The sequence below is a fragment of the Taudactylus pleione genome, unplaced genomic scaffold (assembly GCF_031769625.1).
Source record: "Taudactylus pleione unplaced genomic scaffold, aTauple2 ptg000329l, whole genome shotgun sequence".
Lineage (NCBI taxonomy): Eukaryota > Metazoa > Chordata > Amphibia > Anura > Myobatrachidae > Taudactylus > Taudactylus pleione.
This window is the reverse complement of record NW_028284730.1, coordinates 12,831,283-12,852,132: the sequence shown is the minus strand read 5'-3', so window position 1 is coordinate 12,852,132 and position 20,850 is coordinate 12,831,283. Positions and strand designations below refer to the sequence as shown.

General features: G+C 45.2%; 1 protein-coding gene and 1 long non-coding RNA gene across 4 annotated transcripts in view; one reads left to right on the top strand and one right to left on the bottom strand.

Moving 5' to 3' along the window:
- LOC148509380 (uncharacterized) overlaps positions 1-13,472 on the top strand; it is a 246,375-nt gene extending 232,903 nt beyond the window's left edge. The window contains exon 3 of the long non-coding RNA XR_015869458.1: positions 13,211-13,472. This is a non-coding gene — a long non-coding RNA (uncharacterized LOC148509380). The remainder of the gene's footprint in view (positions 1-13,210) is intronic.
- Positions 13,105-20,850, bottom strand: part of PPP3CC (protein phosphatase 3 catalytic subunit gamma) — an 84,816-nt gene continuing 77,070 nt past the window's right edge. For all 3 annotated transcript variants that reach the window (XM_088443419.1, XM_088443417.1, XM_088443418.1), the window contains one exon: positions 13,105-14,827. In XM_088443419.1, the coding sequence (XP_088299545.1) occupies positions 14,673-14,827 (155 nt within the window). In that variant the 3' untranslated portion in view covers positions 13,105-14,672. The remainder of the gene's footprint in view (positions 14,828-20,850) is intronic.

The following is a 20,850-nucleotide window of genomic DNA, read 5'->3' as shown; positions in this document are numbered from 1 at the left end:
GAAACAACATAGTGGGGCCGATATCGCTCCAGTGTGTACCCAGCTTTAGACAGGTGTATACATCAGATTATATTTCAGCTACACCCACAAAGCGTTATTTGTTACCTAGATGCCAGCAGCTGCTATTTTCATTTATCAGGTCAGTGATGCCCGTGTGCCCCCACTATCGCATTGCACAAGTGCAGGGATGTGCCATACTTGCCGACATTACTGGGCAGCTTTCCGAGAGCAGCAGGTGGGGTCCTCCTCTTCGGGGATCGGGGCCAGACGATAGACAGGATTAGGTCCCGCCCCCTTTACAGGAAACCCTCGCGAATTCCGGGTCCATGAGGAGGGGCCAGGGCTAAATTACGCGATTTGCACCATTTAGCCCCGCCCCTTCCCTATGGACCCAAAAATTCCAGGTAAATTCTCCCCATCCTGCCCAATTCACTAGGAAGTGGTCAGGCTGCGGGAGATATGCCTGCTCTTCCAGGGGGGCGGGAGGTTACCCATAAAATCGGGAGCCTCCCGGGAGAGTAAGCATGTAAGGGATGTGCTGAGCAGGTTTGATTTGTCGGGCAGCTTCATTCCACCATTGATGTACTTTAATTTGTTGCACATGGAGGCTCCTATGTTTAATGTGCCTCTAAATATTACGGAGTTCATGTGTACAACTTACATTATATTACATTACAGATGAAACAAGCAGTCACACTTTCGGCTTATGTTTATTTAATGTGCTGCGCTGACCACATGGGCTATAGGCAGGCAGTAGTAAACAGGACTCTGTAGCTTCCCAAACTTCCATTAGGTGAATGTTATATATGCATGTTGTTGGTGGGCACAGGGACTGGATGAGCCACACAAGCACACTGAGTGTAGATTCATTTTTTTGCATCAAAAGTAACATTTATTTACCACTTCTCATCTTGTGTATTGCAGCAGACAGCAGAATACATTGAAACTCGGGGCTCAATTCAGACCCGTGTCCTAGATGCATACGCTCACACCCAGCGTATGTCTTGGCGTGCGATCATTTTTTGTATGTAAATGCCCACCAGCCTGTCTTGAGTCACCCACTTGCGCACGTAATCTCCAGGTAGTGTATGCAACCATCGGTACATCAGGTACCATCGGAAGCAAACGCAGCACTTGAGGTTGACTATACCCTGCTGCAAGCACTGCGATCACTTGAGTGTAAACATCAGCCAGGTGACGTGTACAATGACGCAGCCTCTTAATTATGCACGTCTCTGAAACGGCGTTGAGACGCTCAGGCACACCTGCATTCGCATCCCCACTCCCCCGTTATTAATGGCCAGCCCCTGTCACCACCCACAGACAGCCTCTCCTGTCATTCACTCTGCTGGGCTGTCTATGCGCAACGAGCGAGCGCTTCTTGATGTCTCGCACTGGTTCGCGCACTGCAATGCATACGTATGCGCAGAATGCAAAAATCGGCCAGCTACGAGCGAACGCATCCTAGCGAATGGGCCTGAATGAGCTCCTCTGTACCTTTCCCTCGTGTTACACAGATAGAGATGGACACTTGCCTGAAAAAGGCCCCAAACTCACCATTTAAAATGTCCTCATATGATGACTTTTACAATGTTCTAAATACAAATTGCCAGATTTTCTTAATTGGAGTTTATCAAAATCCCAGCAATTCACCAGAAAAACAAGACCGACAATCATCAAACAAATCAGTTGGCGATGGTTAGATTGCCCGCCCACCGATCAGGAAGACCCTGTATAACAGTGACGCACCTCTATGTAACATTGGGGACATCGTGAACATAAGAAGTATCATAGCTGCCTACTTTCCCACAATGTTCAGGGGACTTCTGAATTGTTGGGAAGGATAGATATAATAATGTTGCCCAGTAGAGGGCAGAATTCTAAGTCCCTGGTGCAGATGGGCTGCAGCACAAGTAATAATGCCCATCAGCAATATAAAGTGGCAGCATACGCACAGTGCTGCCTCCTCCTCTTGTAATATGTAGATGCCTCCTGTTATCCTTTGGGTCCTGGCCTGTGGGTAATGCTGCCCCTCTTATCCCCTGTATTTGCAATGTGCTGACTCAGCGTTGCTTGCATGTGCCACCTATATGTGGACATCTTTTCCCCAGATTGCCAACCACACATCAGCGAGCTGTGGTTCCCCTGTGCCTCACACAGAGAACAAATGTGCTGCACCCAAGGCACAGGCCCCCACCCACATTACAAGGTGGGATACATAGCAGGCCTGGGTGTGATTTGCCTTCACAGGACAGACATAAAGGGAAGTCTGCTTTCCCCGGCTTCTTCTTTTCCTGGCAGATTTATTTCTGTTGCCTTGACAACAGATCTGCCATGTAGATATTATTGCAGCGATAAGGAGAGATAAACATATTTATCACTGTATCCAAGGGAAACTAAAAGAAACAAATCCGCCTCTGAACGTGGACTTCTCCTTTAAGGACTTTGACATTGGCGTGCCATACTACTCCTAAGGACTTGCTATGATAGATCAACAAAGGGACTTTAAATAGAATTACCCATATAGGTAAGCAAGCATATGGTATGACATGACTATGGTACTGGGACTAATGATGCCACGCAGCTGATCTGCCCAAACCATACCAACCATCTACCAAACCATGCCCAGTGTAGCGGACGCCATTCTCGATGTTGGCATCCTGCTCCATCAAAAAGAAAACTTCTATAATCAATGATTTTTGGTGCTTCCATTACAAGTACAATCAGGGCTGCACATTAAAGTTGTCTTTACATCTTTGCATTTAGTAAAAGTTGCAAAAGTTTTGTATATACAGTCAGGTCCATAAATATTGGGACATTGACAGAATTTTCAGATTTTGGCCTCTATTCACCACCACAATGGCTTTGAAATGAAACAAACAAGATGTGATTTAACTGTAGACTTTCAGATTTAATTTGAGGGTAATTACATCCAAATCAGGTGAACGGTGTAGGAATTACAACAGTTTCAATATGTGCCTCCCACTTTTTAAGGAGCCAAAAGTAATGGGACTATTAACTCAAAAGCTATTTCATGGACAGGTGTGGGCTATTCCCACGTTATTTCATTATCAATTAAGCAGGTAAATGGTCTGGAGTTGATTCTAGGTGTGATATTTGCATTTGGAATCAGTTGCTGACAACTCTCAATGTGAGATCCAAAGAGCTGTCACTATCAGTGAAGCAAGCCATCATTAGGCTGAAAAATCAAAACAAACCCATCAGAGAGATAGCAAAAACATTAGGTGTGGCCAAATCAACTGTTTGGAACATTCTTAAAAAGAAAGAACGCACCGGAGAGCTCAGCAACACCAAAAGACCCGGAAGACCACGGAAAACAACTGTGGTGGATGACAGAAGAATTATTTCCCTGGTGAAGAAAAACCCCTTCACAACAGTTGGCCAAATCAAAAACACTCTCCAGGAGGTAGATGTATATGTGTCAAAGTCAACAATCAATAGAAGACTTCACAAGAGTGAATATAGAGGGTTTACCACAAGATGTAAACCATTGGTGAGCCACAAAAACAGGAAGACCAGATTAGATTTTGCCAAACAACATCTAAAAAGCCATTACAGTTCTGGAACAACATCCTATGGACAGATGAGACAAAGATCAACTTGTACCAGAGTGATGGGAAGAGAAGAGTATGGAGAAGGAAAGGAACTGCTCATGATCCAAAACATACCACCTCATCAGTGAAGCATGGTGGTGGTAGTGTCATGGCGTGGGCATGTATGGCTGCCAATGGAACTGGTTCCCTTGTATTTATTGATGATGTGACTGCTGACAAAAGCAGCAGAATGAATTCTGAAGTGTTTCGGGCAATATTATATGCTGATATTCAGTCAAATGCTTCAGAACTCATTGGACGGCGCTTCACAGTGCAGATGGACAATGACCCGAAGCATACTGCAAAAGCAACCAAAGAGTTTTTTAAGGCTAAAAAGTGGAATGTTATGCAATGGCCAAGTCAATCCCCTGACCTGAATCCGATTGAGCATGCATTTCACTTGATGAAGACAAAACTGAAGGGAAAATGCCCCAAGAACAAGCAGGAACTGAAGACATTTGCAGTAGAGGCCTGGCAGAGCATCACCAGGGATGAAACCCAGCGTCTGGTGATGTCTATGCGTTAAAGGATTGGCAACAAAGTATTAAAAAGTGAAAGTTAGATTTAGGATTGTTTAGTTTGTCCCATTACTTTTGGCCCCTTAAAAAGTGGGAGGCACATATAGAAACTGTTGTAATTCCTACACTGTTCACCTGATTTAGATGTAATTACTCTCAAATTAAATCTGAAAGTCTGCAGTTAAATCACATCTTGTTTGTTTCATTTCAAAGCCATTGTGGTGGTGAATAGAGGCCAAAATATGAAAATTCTGCCAATGTCCCAATATTTATGGACCTGACTGTATGTATGTCGGCATCCCGGCTAGCGCACAATGCCGGCGGTCAGAACAGTAGTCGGAATCTCGAATGAGAGTATAAGAAGTAGGGTTATGGGTAAGAGCTAGGCACTAGGCGGAGGTTTAGGGTGAGGTGGGGGGGCAGTTAGGGCAGGAGGTTAGGGTTAGGCTTCAGGAAGGGAGGGTTAGGGTACGGCTGCAGGAAGAGGGAAGGGTTAGGGCTAGGCTGCAGGAAAGGTGCGGTAGGGTTAAGGGAAGGGTTAGAATACTTACCTGCATGTGTCTGGATTTCTACCATCAGGATTACAAAACCGGGATTCTGACCACCAGCTCCGGGATAGCATTCCCAACCAATTATTATTATTACCCTTTATATGGTGCCAGATGGGTTTCACAGCGCCTTACAAAGTACAGAAGAAGAAACTGTGCAAATAAAACAAGAAAATAAAATGCAAAAGTCTTATAGTACAAACCATTGCAGGACGTGGGATACCAGCTGTATAAATATTGTAGCGCCGGCTTCTGAAACCAAAGGTTTGGTGCCGATATGGGCAATAGGGCATATTTGCCTACTTTAGTAATATCCTCTGCAGTAGAAGCCCATAGAGGAGATGCAGGTAGGTGGTAATGGGGGCGGGGCCAGACTATTTGCATAAAAATTTCACTAATCACGCATATTTGAATAGGGGAGGGGACAAATGACAATTATCACAATCACGGCATTAGGCCCCGCCTCCTCCTCACGGATCCGCAGATTCCCGGTATCCCCATTTCACTAGGAAGTGGGCAGGATGTGGGAGATGTACCTACTCTTCCGAAGGTGCGGGGGGCTACCCGAAAAATCGTCAGCCTCTCGCAGGTTCCTGGACAGTAGGCAAGTATGCAGTGGAGAGAAGATGATGGTATAAGTTAGGGAGGGAAGAGAGCTCAGTTTGTGAGAGCTTCCAATCTACATGTACTTATACATATAGCTATACATACATACAACCATGTGCTACTCTCACGCCAACTCCAGAATTTTGGTGATTTCCTCCCATGAGAGCAGGGATCCCTTCTAAATCCCACCCACTTCCCAAGATAATGAGCAGAGAGAGGCATGGTGACGAGATTTGCTGACAATTCCATCATAATGACTTTGCCCCCCATGTTATGATGCCATGATTCCCAGCATTATATGCGGAGGGTAGACCATGATGATGTCATTCACGGCACCACGCTCCCTGATGACATAACAGCAAAAGAAAAATCCCCCAAATAAATATTTTCATATTAACTATAGTAATGTAAAATAAAATGTAGACTGTAGAAACCCAGGCATACACAGTATATATAAATACATTATATAGTAAAAAGAAAAAAACATTTCTGATAATATCTGGAGACTGTTCCTCTTCTATGGCACATGAATTATTGTTTGTATATTTTCTTTGATGCCAATCGGTTTACTGCTAAACGTCAAGGGGTAAAGTGTGGTTTACACACAGTAGACTTGTTGCCCATAACAACCCATTAAGTTTAGCTATCATTTTCAAGAATGTACCAGATAATTGGTCACTACGGGTAACAGCTGCAGTTTTGTAAAATCGCACTTCAGCAAATGATTCTCAGGGGTAAAATTACTGATAAGCAGAATCTTGTTTGTCTACTTCTCTGACTCAGGAAAACTTTAGCAGACACTTCACTGGCAGCCACAGGGTTAAGGTTTATCTATATGGCACCCTGAAATATTCAAAGGTCACATACTGACAGGATAATATAATGTATAGCAACAGGCAATCAGTCCTGTCAAGTGTACAGTACAAACTCCTTCAACAAGTGTTCCAATTTATATATCAATTACCAGATCCACAAACCAGTGCTGCCATAATAAAGTCAGTGGCTGTTGGGTAACTCCCGTACATTACAACATTTGTAAATCACAAAGTAATTCGCATTTTCTATGGCCACATTTCCCTGTCAGTTTAACCACTTTGAAATGAACTTCACTCCTTCTCCCTCTGAGATGCTCGGTACGCAGTGTCTCACATGACCGGAGTGCAGTTGTAGCTCTTATTATTATTTATTTATATGACGCCACAAGTGTTCCGCAGCGCCTTACAAAGTACATAGACAAAAAAGTAACCATTGACTTACAATACAATACAGGACATGGATAAACATTGCTATATTAGTGACATTAACGCCCGCATAAGCAGCCAAGTGTTAGTTGCCCTAGTGGTTAGTAAGAGATAAATGAAATTACAGTAGGGAGAAGCACAAGAGGGTAGAGGGCCCTGCTCGAAAGAGCTTACATTCTTTAAGGGAGGGGAAGACAAACAGGAGTGACACAGAATGGAGTGGGCCGGGAGAAAGGAAGATGTAGCAGCAAGTTAGGATGAGAGCTGGAAGGCTTTAATGAAGTAGTGGGTCTTAAGAGCTCGTTTGAAAGATGGTAGAGAGGTGCAGAGTCTGATAGGGAGAGGGAGGGAGTTCCAAAGGTGAGGAGCAGCACGGGTAAAGTCTTGGAGGCGGGAGTGGGAGGAAGTAATCAATTGGCATGAAAGGCGGCATGTATTAAGTGAACGAAGAGGGCGGACAGAAGAGTGAAGGGAGATGAGATCAGAGATGTAAATGGGAGAGGAATGGGTGAGGGCTTTGTAAGTGAGTGTAAGAGCCTTGAATTGGGTTCTGAAAGGGAATGGGAGCCAGTGGAGGGCTTGCAAAAGAGGGGAGGCAGATGTACAGCGTTTGGAGAGGAAGATGAGCCGAGCAGCAGCATTGAGCACAGACTGGAGAGGAGAGAGATGGGATTTGGGGAGGCCAGCTAGGAGAAGGTTACAGTAGTCCAGTCTGGACATGACCAGTGAATGTACAAGGGTTTTGGTAGCATCCTGGGTGAGAAAGGGTCTGATCTTGGAAATATTCTTGAGATGGAAACGACAGGACTGTGAGAGGTTCTGAATGTGTGGTTTAAAGGAGAGGGAAGAGTCCAGGATGACTCCAAGACAACGCACTTTGGGGCTAGATGAGATAGTAATGCCATCTATTAATAAAGAAATAGTGGGACATGATGTTATGTGGGAGGGTGGGAAGACTATCAGCTCAGTCTTAGACATTAAGTTTGAGAAGTCGCTGGGACATCCAGGAAGAGATAGCAGAGAGACAGTTGGAGATACGAGTCAGTAGAGAGGGGGAAAGATCAGGTGAGGAAAGGTAGATCTGAGTATCATCAGCATAGAGATGATAATGGAGGTCAAAAGAGCTGATGAGTTTACCTAGAGAAGACGTATAGAGAGAGAATAGGAGAGGTCCAAGAACAGAACCTTAGGGAACACCTACTGTAAGAGGCTGTGGGGGGGAGGAGTCGCCATGAGAGGAAACAGAGAAGGAACGGTCAGAGAGGTAGGAGGACGGCCAGGAGAGAGCAGTGTCACGTAGACCAAGGGAGTGAAGTATATGCAGCAGTAGAGGGTGGTCCACAGTGTCAAAAGCAGCAGAGAGATCAAGGAGAATGAGCAGTGAGTAGTGGTCCTTGGATTTGGCAGCAAGGAGGTCGTTGCTGACTTTTGTGAGGGCAGTTTCAGTGGAGTGGAGAGAACGGAAGCCAGACTGAAAAGGGTTAAGGAGGGAGTGGGAGGAAAGAAATGTGGTGAGGTGGTTGTAAACAATACGCTCAAGGAGTTTGGAGGCAAAAGGGAGGAGAGAGATTGGACGGTAGTTAGAGAGAATGTTAGTATCAAGGTTAGGTTTTTTAAGAATGGGGAAACATGGGCATGCTTGAATGCAGAAGGAACAGTGCCAGATGAGAGGGAGAGATTAAGGAGGTGGGCAAGATGGTAGCAGAGGAGGTGGGAGGGGATAGGGTCGAGGGGAGAGGTGGAAGGGGGGGGGAGGACTGGATAAGGGCCTTAACTTCCTCTCCAGTCACAGGGGAGAAGGATGTCAGAGTCTGTAAAATGGATGGGGAGGGGTGATCCGGGAAAGGAGGAAGTGGAGAGCTGGGGGACTGGTTAGATATGATGTTCTGACGTATGGAATTAATTTTAGATGTGAAATAGGTAGCAAAGTCAGTGGCAGAGAGCAAGGAGGGGAGACAAGGAGGGGGTGGGCAGAGGAGGGAGTTGAAGGTGGAAAAAAGACGCTGGGGATTTGAGGACAGGAAGGAGATGAGATTCTTGAAATATGACTGTTTAGAGAGGGAAAGGGCAGCACTGTAGGATGACTGCATGAATTTGAAATGGAGAAAATCTGCCTGAGAGCGTGATCTTCCCCACTGTCGCTCGGCGGTTCGTGAACATTTTTGCAGGTATCTGGTGCATTTGGAATGCCAGGGTTGAGGTGTGAATTTGCGAAGGTGAGTAGTGATTGCCGAAGCAACAGAGTCAAGAGCAGAAGTAAGGGAGGCATTGTATAGGGAAGCAGCTTGTTCAGTGCAGGAGAAAGAGAGGATAGGAGAGAGAAGTGAGTCAAGTAGGGAAGAAAAGAAAGCAGTGTTGATGGCTTCAATGTTACGCTTAGTGATGGTGGCTTTCGGAGGTAGTGGAGGGGAAGGAGAGAGGGATAGGTTAAAAGAGAGAAGGTGATGTCAGAAAGGGGGAATGGGGAATTGGAGTAAGCAGAAATTTCACAACGGTGAGTGAATACCAGATCAAGCAAATGCCCACTCGCATGGGAGGGTGAGGAGGTCCATTTGGAGAGTCCTAATGAGGAAGTGAGGGTGAGTAGTTTGGAGGCAGCAGATTCTGTGGGGATATCAATAGGAATATTGAAGTCACCGAGGATAATAGAGGGAAGGTCTGAGGAGAGAAAGTGAGTGAGCCAGGAAGCAAAGTTGTCAAGGAACTTGGAGGGAGGGCCATGGGGACGGTAGATGACAGCTACTCTGAGGTGTACTGGTTGGAAGAGGCGTATAGCATGAACTTCAAATGTGGAGAATGTAAGGGATGGTTCTGATGGTATATGTTGGTATGAGTAACCAGGGGATAGAAGGACCCCAACACCACCACCATGGCGACCCCCAGGCCTGGGGGTGTGGAAGAAGGTGAGGCCCCCATAAGAGGGAGCTGCAGGAAAAGTGGTGTCAGAGGGTAAAATCCAGGTTTCAGTAATGGCCAGGAGATTCAGGGAGTTGGGAGATGAAAAGGTCATGGGTGGGGGCCAGTTTGACTGATCTGGCATTCCAGAGGGCACAGGATAGAGTGACAGAGTTGATAGTAGAGATGTGAATGAGATTATCAGGGTTGCAATAGCGAGGAGATGAGAATACTTTGGGAGACCGAGATGAATAGTGTAGGGATCATGCGTGCTCCTGTGCTAGGAGGGGACCCTGTAGGAAGTGGGCAGGGAGGGAAGTTAAGGAGACGTGAATGAAAGTGGGGCGAAGTGACAGGGAGATAAGGGAGGAAAGATTAACAGTGGGGTAGTAGGATCCTTGGGGGGTATAAGAGAAAGAAAATGGATAATGGCTCTTATAGCTGTTACTTCTTCCAACACCAACTACTAATTGTTATGTTTGTGATAAAAGGACTTGTTGGTCCTAACATTGAGGGCGATAGAGAATCTAACAAATTTACTAGACATGATGTAACAATGTTAATATGTTCTGCGACATCCAGTTTACCGAACAGACCATAGCCCAGTCATGCCGCTGTTAACTGCCTGAATCCTAATAGTCGCCTCTGCAGAATTTCTTCTGGCATATTCATTTGTTTAGAGCAGCCCTTCTCAAATTGTGTGTTGTGACACCTTAGTGTGTTATGCTACTGATTGCACACCAGGGACCAACTAACTAGGGCAGGGCCACCGGGGCTTGTGCCCTGGGCACCGTGGGACAGGTCCGTCCTAGTTAGCCAGTGTAGTGCTGACCGCAGTCGCACTACACATTTACACACACATTGCCGCTGGCGCAGCGGCAATGTGTGTGTTTCAGCAGCCAATGAGAGTCAGACAGACTTTCATTAGCTGCTGCTGCGACCACTGCAAGAGCCGGGCTGGAGCTCACTCATGAACTCCGCCTTCCGGCTCCTGCAGTGGGTGATGGGAGAGACGTCATGACGTCTCTTCCATAGTGCAGAGCACACCAGCCCGGGAGGACTGAGGTGCGGAGGTTGGCGGGGGCAGGAGCGGGGATTCAGGTGTTATTTTTTTCTCCTTTTTTAATACTTGTGTGTCAATCTGCACTACTGGGGGCACTGTATCTGGGGGGAACCTCTACTGGGGGTACTGCATAGGGGGGGACTACTACGGGGGGCACTATATAAGGGGAACTGCATAAGAAGGACCACTACTGGGGACATTGCATACTGGGGGTACTGTATAAGAGGCACTGCATTAAGGTGCATATGGAATGGAAAGGAATGTTCAGAGTGACGAGACAGGGGTGTATCATGTTGACACGCTCAACATGACCACGCCCCCAATTTTGCCGCACGTGCCTACAATTTTCTTTTTGCCCTGGGCTCCAAATACCCTAGTTACACCACTGTTTGCGATAATATCACCAGAAAGTATCATCCGGCACATGCAGAGTCCGTCCCAGCGATGTGCCCGGAGAGCTGCTGACACCACATGCACAGCTGCCGTTGCCAGGGAGACTTCCAGGGGAACCCTCCGCCGGTTAATTATGCGCAGTGTAGCCCATAGGCTACTGCAGCTAACGTAATATCTAGCATGCATCGCATTCCAGATGTTGGTAAATTTGGCAAAAATCGCATCCACCACAGAAACCTATGAGGGATGCAGCAGCCAACGGGAATGGAGGGACCACAGCAGGTAATTCATACCTGCTGTGGTCCCTCCTTCATACATCCGAAGGAATCTGATGTTTTTGGGGATATAGCCGCAAATATAGAATGATAAGTGGGCCCCTTGGTGAGGGTGGGCTTTCCAGAGGAGGCGACCTACTGTAAAGGGAAGTGACCAAAGTAAAGGTGAGGTCTAAGTTGGAGGAGGAGCAGAGAGGGTGGGAGGAACTGCGGCAGAGATGTGGATGGAGATGGGGCCATTGTTTGCTACCATTGTCCTCACTGCAATTAGCACCATTATTTGTCACTCAGATTACTCCTTTCCAAACTAAGGAAACTTTTCTATATAGTTTATTTTCACTTTTATGGCTATTAGACTGGTTAATCAAACAAAGGTACTCTGTAAAAGAGGAATGCTTCTGCAGCGCTGAAGTTAGAAAGCCCAGCCACCATTGTTCTGGATGAAATGGAGACATTCGGATACTGACATGTAAGGCTTCTGAATTCATGCTGCTGAGACTCTGGCTATAACCAAAATGCAGATGGCCCAGAGGCCAGAGGAATTACAGATAAAGCACGGTTGGCAAGGTGGTCAACATTACTTCTCACAGCACCGAGGTCAACTCCCAGTCATGGCCAATCTGAGTTTGTATGGGTTTCATCTGACTGTGAGCTCTGCTGGGGCAGGGACTTGTTGAGTGACTGAAATATTCTCTGTATAAGAGCCGCATAATATGAGCGTGCTACATAACTAGCTATTAATAAATAAGATTCCCATAAGCCCCTACTTATCTACAGTCTGTAAACTGACCTTTGCATCTAGTAACAAAGTTTGACAATCTGATCTTAGACTGAAACCTATTATTTTAATCAAATCACTGTAAAAGCAGCATCCTATTGTTAGTGACAAGTGAGTGTGGTGCAAAATGTCGCAGGTAATATGCGTTTTCCATCTATTAATAAAAAAAATATTGAACTTGTAATACAACCTCTATACCGGTACCTACTGATCATAGACAAAGTTCTGTTTTGATGATGCTTTCTCATTCCAAATAACACAAAGCACTGTCACATGTAATGACACACATTGTCACATGTAATGACACACATTGTCACATGTAATGAAACACATAGGCCATGACGGGACACGTGGCAGAGGGTGCCTGTAGGTCTGATTCGCAGTCGTACGCAAAACATGAATCAGTGGAAGTCAGATTTACTACCTCATCCTAATTCTAGATTCGTACAGCTAGTGAGTAATCTGCTCATCTTCCAGCAGGAGGCAGTGCCGCCTCTGATTTTATGGCAACACCCATAGCCATAAGTATTGGATCTTGCACCAGTCCCATGCTAAGTGCAAGAGATCCGTCACAGAGCATTAGCTGCACCTCACTCCCACCAGACAAATCTCGAGTGTTGCAGCACATTTCACACACAAAGCGAGATCCATCCATCATGCGCTGTATGATAGAGATCACTATTCAGGCCTGTGATAATGTTCTCTTGGGGGGGAGATGTACTAAGCCATGGAGGGAGATAAAGTACCAACCAATCAATCAGCTTCTGTCGCTTTACAAGCTGGGTTTGAAAAGTGATGGGAGCTGATTGGTTGGTACTTTAACTCTCTCCAAAGCTTAGTACACATACCCCTTACTCTGGGTAGATTCATTCATAGGACAGCAGTAGGCGTATATATGTACTGTAGTTCAGGCACCGATGGCGGTGTGTAGTGGCGAGTGTTGGGATTGTTGGGAGGTGATTATAGTTATGTAGTCCTGGTGGACAGAATCCCCTTGTTACTATGAGGATGAATAATCTGTAATGAAATCTGAGGGTGGTATATAAAACATACTGTAACATATAATGCACATACAGTGCCACATTGCCTGCATGTAGACAAACCCACGCGCCCAGACCCTCACAGCAGGCAGTAATAAAATGAATCACACGTCAGCCAGTTATCTATTTCGCAGTTTAATCTGAACAATTTTTTTCCTCCCAATTTCTTGTGAAAAAAAAAAATCAGCGTGTACTTTTAAAAACATTTTCCTCCTTTTTTTTTTTTTTTTTAATACAAGACAACTCAGCAAATAATAAACTTAATGAAGAGAAGAATGAAAAGGATCAGAGAGAAACCGACGCATCTCCCGACTTCCCCGGTGCGGCCATCAAACATGGGTGCAGAGAAAGTGTCTCCTTGTGCTACGTCTCACTGGAGCGGCACCATAGAAGATGGTTATCCCACCTCTTGGTGAGTTTACCCTGGTGCCTTAAAGACCCTGCAGGAGATTTATGGATGAGATTATCTGAAGGTAACCCAGCTCCTGGGTGCCTTATTGCCATGGCAGTACTGGTCCCTGGTCTTATACAGGGTAACCCAGTATCTAAGTGCCATAATAAAGTTTGTATCATCTCAAGCCCTTGTAGTACAAAGGTTTCCTGTGTAGATAGCCCTAAACGCACTCCTCTAATATAACGGATGTGCCCTGTCAGAGAGAGATGGGATGGGGAAGGGGGGGGGGCAGCGTTACCCCTCCAGAAAAGAATAAAATATGTTAATGTGATCTCTCTCCATTATAACATTAGTGCCTGAGAGAGAGCAGTAATGAACCTGCAGAGCCACCCCTCACAGTACATTCTGTGCCGCTCATCAGTGCATGTCGCAGCACCCTCCGCAGAGCGCTCAGTGCAGAACCATCCGCTCGGTAGTGTTATCACTACTTCTGCAGTACAATGTATGTGTACACAGCAGCTGTATCAGTCACACTATGGCGGGCAGTCTTTGTGTTGTGATCAGTGATGTCCTGGACGTGCAATGGTCTGTAGAAAGCTCGGAGGACTTCATTTACAGAACTGGGACATAATCATTCTCCACGTTTCTCAGAGAAAGGCCATAGAACCTTGTGAGATCCATCATCATGCTTCTGTGATACAAACGCAGCCCTGTTTAGCACCAAAATACTGAAGTAGACGCCTGGGCTGGGCATTAATGACAGCATGGTTTGCACCTGTGCGCGGTGCAGGTGGCTCTGCAGGAGAGGGGGTGGGAGCTGCGGGCTGGGACCTGACCCTGATAATATTATACAAGACTGCAGCTGCCGCCGCTTAACAAATCCTACATTAAAAAACAGGGTATTTATATTACACATGTATAAATATATATATTATATATAGAACGCAAATGACATTTACAAAGAGAATACAAACTGCAGGACAGACCAGCTCAGTGTGTGCGCACACAACTCGTGTTTTACAAAGAGTGTGTGTGTCAGTATTCCCACTTCTGTATGTCCATGTACCTGCCTGAAGTTGTGTGCAGACCCATGTTGAGTCATGTGATTTCTGAATGGACCCTATAGCCATAGAAACACCTATACTTGTATGTACATCGTTCTGGTGCCTCTGTATGTGTGTAGAGCAGCAGGGTAGAACGTGTGTGTATGTATGGGACGTCAGCCTGGTTTGAGAGTCCTGCCCTCGAGCACGGATTGTTGGTGGATGTGATGGGAGCGTGATGTACAGGCAGGGATAGCGACAGTGTCACTGTTGGCTTCTGTTGGTACTGTTCTTGTCAGTGGAGTTGACGTCTTGCGGGGAAGAAGGGAGGCGCGGAGGCATACGCTCATTGATTCGGTCTAATCCTCGCGCTTCTTCAAAACTGCGAATCTTGTGCTGTGGGGAGAAACCTCGTACAGCTGTGGAGAGAAAAAACGTGTTACTGAGAACCCAGCCGGGAGGGGGTTAAACAGAACATGAATAAAAGGTAAAGCTGGCAAATATCATGTCAACAGTAAAGCATTTTGAGACCATTCATGTGTGGGGTTGCTTCTCAGCCAAGGGAGTGGGATCACTCACAAATTTTCCTAAGAACACAGCAATGAATAAAGAATGGTACCAAAACATCCTCCAAGAGAAACTTCTCCCAACCATCCAAGAACAGTTTGATGATGAACAATGCCTTTTCCAGCATGATAGTTATCACTTTTGCCTTATGACAAGGTGTTCCAAGTGGCTCAGTGAACAACACATCAAAATTTTAGGTCCATGGCAGGAAACTCCCCAGACCTTAATCCCATTGAGAACTTGTGGTCAATCCTCAAGAGGCAGGTGGACAAACAAAAACCCACAAATTCTGACAAGCTCCAAACATTGATTAGGCAAGAATGGGCGCCCATCAGTCAGTATGTGGCCCAGAAGTTGATTGACAGCATATCAGGGCGAATTGCAGAGGTCTTGAAAAAGAAGGGTCAACACTGCAAATATTGACTCGTTGCATAAACTTAATGTAATTGTCAATAAAAGCCTTTGACACTTATGAAATGCTTGTAATTTTACTTCAGTATACCATAGTAACATCTGACAAAAAGGTCTAAAAACACTGAAGCAGCAAACTTTGTGAAAACCAATACTTGTGTCATTCTCACAGCTTGGCCATGGCTGTATAGTTAGATTTATGAATTGTGTTTTTTTTTTAATGCAATATTGGCATCATGACAAATATAATTTAATGCACAATTACTAGCTTATCAGTTTTTTAATACACAAAACAGGATAATGTGACCCACTATTACCACTTATAATTGTGTCCAGATCCATCAATTAACACGTCATACCATAACTCATTTTAAGAACTTACCTTTGTTAACTCTCTTTCTTCAAAGTCCATAGGGTCCACAGGGAGACCTTGGGGGTGTAAGTTGGACATGGATCCTGGGCACCACGCAGTTAAAGCTTTTGCTCCCAGGATGCACCAGTCCATCCCTCCTATACCCCGCCCTCAAGCCAGAGGCACTTCAGTTTGTAAGTAGCCAAAGGAGGATAAGAGAGAAGGAAGACTAAAACACAAAAATCACACTCTCACAGTGAAGGAAACGGGAAACTGGTGACCAGAAATACAGCCCATATGAAGCCAGGTGCGTCAGGGTGGGTGTCCTGTGGACATATGGACTTCTAAGAAAGTGTTAGTTATGGTAACAACTTACCTTTGTTCTCATTTTCTACTTCTGGGTCCATAGGATCTACCGGGAGACCTTGGGGATGTCCCAAAGCAGTCCTTTTAAGAGTGGGGATGCTCCTGCACTGAGAGGAGAATCCGGCGCCCAAAAGAAGCCTCCTGAGAGGCTAAGGTATCGAGTGCTTAGAACGGTCTGAATGGAAGACCACATGGCCGCAATACAAAGCTGAACAGCCTAGTCGCTACGGCAAGCCACCCACAAGGGGCCCACAGACCGAGTAGAATGAGCAGTAACGGAGGCCGGAACAGGCAGGCTGTGTGTAAGCCTCTGAGATAGTCATACGACCATCTGGCCAATGTTTATTTATTGGCTGGCCATCCCTTTTTGAGAAATCCATAGATCACAAACAAGGAGTCCGATTTCCAAAGGGAACTGGTACGGTCCACATCAATCCTGAAAGCGTGGACCACAGCCAAGAGGTCTGGTGACTGAAAGGCAGGTACTATAATTTCCTGTTTATATGGAAATGAGAAACCACCTTAGGAAGAAACTCAGGGTGAGTGCGAAGCACAGCCCTTTCCCGGTTAAATATCAGAAAGGGGGAACGACCGGAGAGCGCCCCCAATTCTGACACCCTCCTGGCAAATGCAATAACCAGAAGAAAAGAAAAAAAAAAGTCTTCGCTGTGAACCACGAGTTCTACAAAATCCAGGGGTTCAAATGGAGGACCCTGGAGTGCACGAAGAACTACCGCCAAATCCCAAGGAGCTACTCTTGGGGGTACAAAAGCAGGTTGTATACGGAGGATAAAAAAGAAAAACAAATAGGTGCGCTATCTGTTCAGTTGCTGTCTTAATATAAAAACCTGCAGCTGACACCAGAGGGGCTTCTGTATTAACCCTCAAAATGTGGAAAAAAGAGAAAGAATTGAGGTATCTGCGCTGGTGATTATATAAATATATGACACCTTATTTATATAAAAATTTATGTAATTTATTCAACAGTGAACTGCAGTTCAGTATAACATACACACATATAACAGATAATTAAAAAATGTTGCCACAAATAATGCTAACAACCAGATAAATAGGATGGTTGTTGCATATGGATAGTATCCAATGGTTCCCAAGGGCTAATATGTAGCCAATAAACACAGTCCAGCAAATGGCAATAATGTTGCTATAAGAAGGCCCAAAATAGGGAATAAGATTCTGGCTATTAAGTGTCACACATCGCTCACATCCCAATGTATAAAGTCCAGTGACTGCAACTCCTAATCCAAGGGCTCACAGGAGAAATAAAGAGCGGCAGTGGTGTATGATAAAGTCACACCGTTCAGGCGACTCCTGCCCGCAATGGGATGGATAGCGAAAATCTGTGGATAAAGGTGTAACGTACCAGATGCTGATGTATAGCCGATTGGCACCACGGGACCGGCTCCCACACGTACCGCTGGCAGAGGACACCAACCCGTGTGGAGGGGGCACCAAGGCCAAAAAGCCCCAATGGACGATAGAGACAAGCGGCAGCAGGTGCGTGTCCGTCCTGGCCGGCACAGAGGCCCGGCGGCTGAGCGGGATGAAGTCAGATTACCGCTAGGTGAGTTTGGGCGGCTGCCGGGAGCTGAGCACACAGAGACCCAGATATCTCGCCTGGAGAGCACAATAGGCAGTCACTCCAGTGCAATCCCTCCAGCACTTAGAGTCAAGAGTGTGTGAAGTAATCGGCAGTTCACTGGTTCCTTGACGCGTTTCTCCCCTATACAGGGGTTTTCTCAAAAGGCAAGCAGCATGTCAATCCTCTGTCAGTAGGGTCTTTTAAACTCAATCCAATTATATGATTAGTAATCATTGTATCCATCTGTGTAACAGACTTAATACAGCCCTTTATTACTGATGGAAACATTCCACTCCCCACAGAGCAATATATATCATTATATCAATTTGCAACGGAGATACCATTTTTTTATTATATATATATATTCATTATTATTATTATTATTATGTAGACACAAAAGGAGACAATATGGAGGCAATAAATATGAAAATAAAAAATAAAAGAACAAGGTTGACAAGAGATACTTTGCAAACAAAAAATTGAAGTGTAGAGATCCCTCAGGTGTGCCGGTTATTTTAGATAAAGATGATGAGGAGGCTGTTTCTATACTGGAACAATTATTGTCAGAACAAGAACAGAGTTGGAAAGAAATTCCTGTTTTTAATATCAACTGCCCCCAAGAGACATCTAAGTTCTCAAGAAAATCTAAGTTTTTTGCTCTGCAATATAAAAACTCGTGCATGGATATGTTCTATAAAAAAACTTTAGATGATTTCAAACTAATGTGTGAAAAGGAACAGGATTCCTTTAAATACAAACAAAATTTGTCCAAACGTGAACTGGTAGCACTGAGAGAACTATCCTCTGATTCTACACTAATCATTAAACCAGCGGATAAGGGGGGAGCGGTGGTGATACAAGATGTAGGTGATTATCTAAAGGAGGCTATGCGGCTCCTTTCAGATGGTACCTACTATCACACCCTCCCCTCTGATCCCACCATTTGCTTTCAGAAAAAGCTTAAACTGTTGCTTGATGAGGCACTCAACGATGGCGTGATATCCAGGAAGGAATTAGATTTTTTATTTTGTATTCACCCTATTATTTCCACTTATTATCACCTTCCCAAAGTACATAAAGATTTATTTTGTCCACCGGGTCGTCCCATAATATCTGGTGTGGGGTCACTAACAGCAAATTTATCATTCTATGTAGCTCACTTTTTACAACCGTACGCTGCCTCCCTGAGATCACACCTCAAAGACACAATTCAAAAAATCCGTAGTTTGTCTAAGATAACTTGGAAGTCTAATTATCGATTTCTGTAATGCTGGATGGGTTAACCAATTATCCACTAGGTATTGCCAACCTTGTTCTTTTATTTTTTATTTTCATATTTATTGCCTCTATATTGTCTCCTTTTGTGTCTACATAATAATAATAATAATGAATATATATATATATATATATAATAAAAAAATGGTATCTCCGTTGCAAATTGATATAATGATATATATTGCTCTGTGGGGAGTGGAATGTTTCCATCAGTAATAAAGGGCTGTATTAAGTCTGTTACACAGATGGATACAATGATTACTAATCATATAATTGGATTGAGTTTAAAAGACCCTACTGACAGAGGATTGACATGCTGCTTGCCTTTTGAGAAAACTCCTGTATAGGGGAGAAACGCGTCAAGGAACCAGTGAACTGCCGATTACTTCACACACTCTTGACTCTAAGTGCTGGAGGGATTGCACTGGAGTGACTGCCTATTGTGCTCTCCAGGCGAGATATCTGGGTCTCTGTGTGCTCAGCTCCCGGCAGCCGCCCAAACTCACCTAGCGGTAATCTGACTTCATCCCGCTCAGCCGCCAGACCTCTGTGCCGGCCAGGACGGACACGCACCTGCTGCCGCTTGTCTCTATCGTCCATTGGGGCTTTTTGGCCTTGGTGCCCCCTCCACACGGGCTGGTGTCCCTCTGCCAGCGGTACGTGTGGGAGCCGGTCCCGTGGTGCCAATCGGCTATACATCAGCATCTGGTACGTTACACCTTTATCCACAGATTTTCGCTATCCATCCCATTGCGGGCAGGAGTCGCCTGAACGGTGTGACTTTATCATACACCACTGCCGCTCTATATTTCTCCTGTGAGCCCTTGGGTTAGGAGTTGCAGTCACTGGACTTTATACATTGGGATGTGAGCGATGTGTGACACTTAATAGCCAGAATCTTATTCCCTATTTTGGGCCTTCTTATAGCAACATTATTGCCATTTGCTGGACTGTGTTTATTGGCTACATATTAGCCCTTGGGTACCATTGGATACTATCCATATGCAACAACCATCCTATTTATCTGGTTGTTAGCATTATTTGTGGCAACATTTTTTAATTATCTGTTATATGTGTGTATGTTATACTGAACTGCAGTTCACTGTTGAATAAATTACATAAATTTTTATATAAATAAGGTGTCATATATTTATGTATACGGAGGATACCCTGGAAGGCGTGGACATCCGGAAGTGGACCAAGTCTACGCTGGAACCAAATTCACAGAGCAGAGCCATGCACTTTCAGTGAGGCCAGGCGGAGTCCTAGGTCCAATCCAGCTTGAAGGAAGGCCAGGACTCTGGAAATCCTAAACACCCGGGTGTCGAAGTGAAAAGACACCATTGCAAATATGTATGCCACACCCTGTGGTAGATCAGAGCAAAGGCTGGCTTACGTGCTCTGAGCATAGTTTTAACTACAGCGCTAGAGAAACCTTTGGACCTCAGGAAGGATGTCTCAAGAGCCACGCCGTCAAAGACAGACGACCCAGTTCCAGGTAAAGACAAGGACCTCAAGACAACAGGTCCAGTCGGTGAGGCAACAGGAACGGAGTGTCGATGGAGGGACTCCGAAGATCTGAGTTCCAATGACATCTGGGCCAAGCTGGAGTCACCTGCAGAATGGTACTCAGTCTTGTTTGAACTTCCGAAGAACTCGAGGAAGAAGGGAGACTGGAGGGAATAGGTATGCAAACTGGAAGGTCCACTCCATATTCTGTACTCGTACCACACTGGTGCATCTACAAAAGGTTGTCTCGGCATCTCATATTCTGGACCCGTTGTTGGGAGGCCATGAGGTCCACCTCTGACAGGCCCCATCTATTCACTAGGAGTTGAAACACCTCTTGGTGAAGCTACCATTCCCCGGGA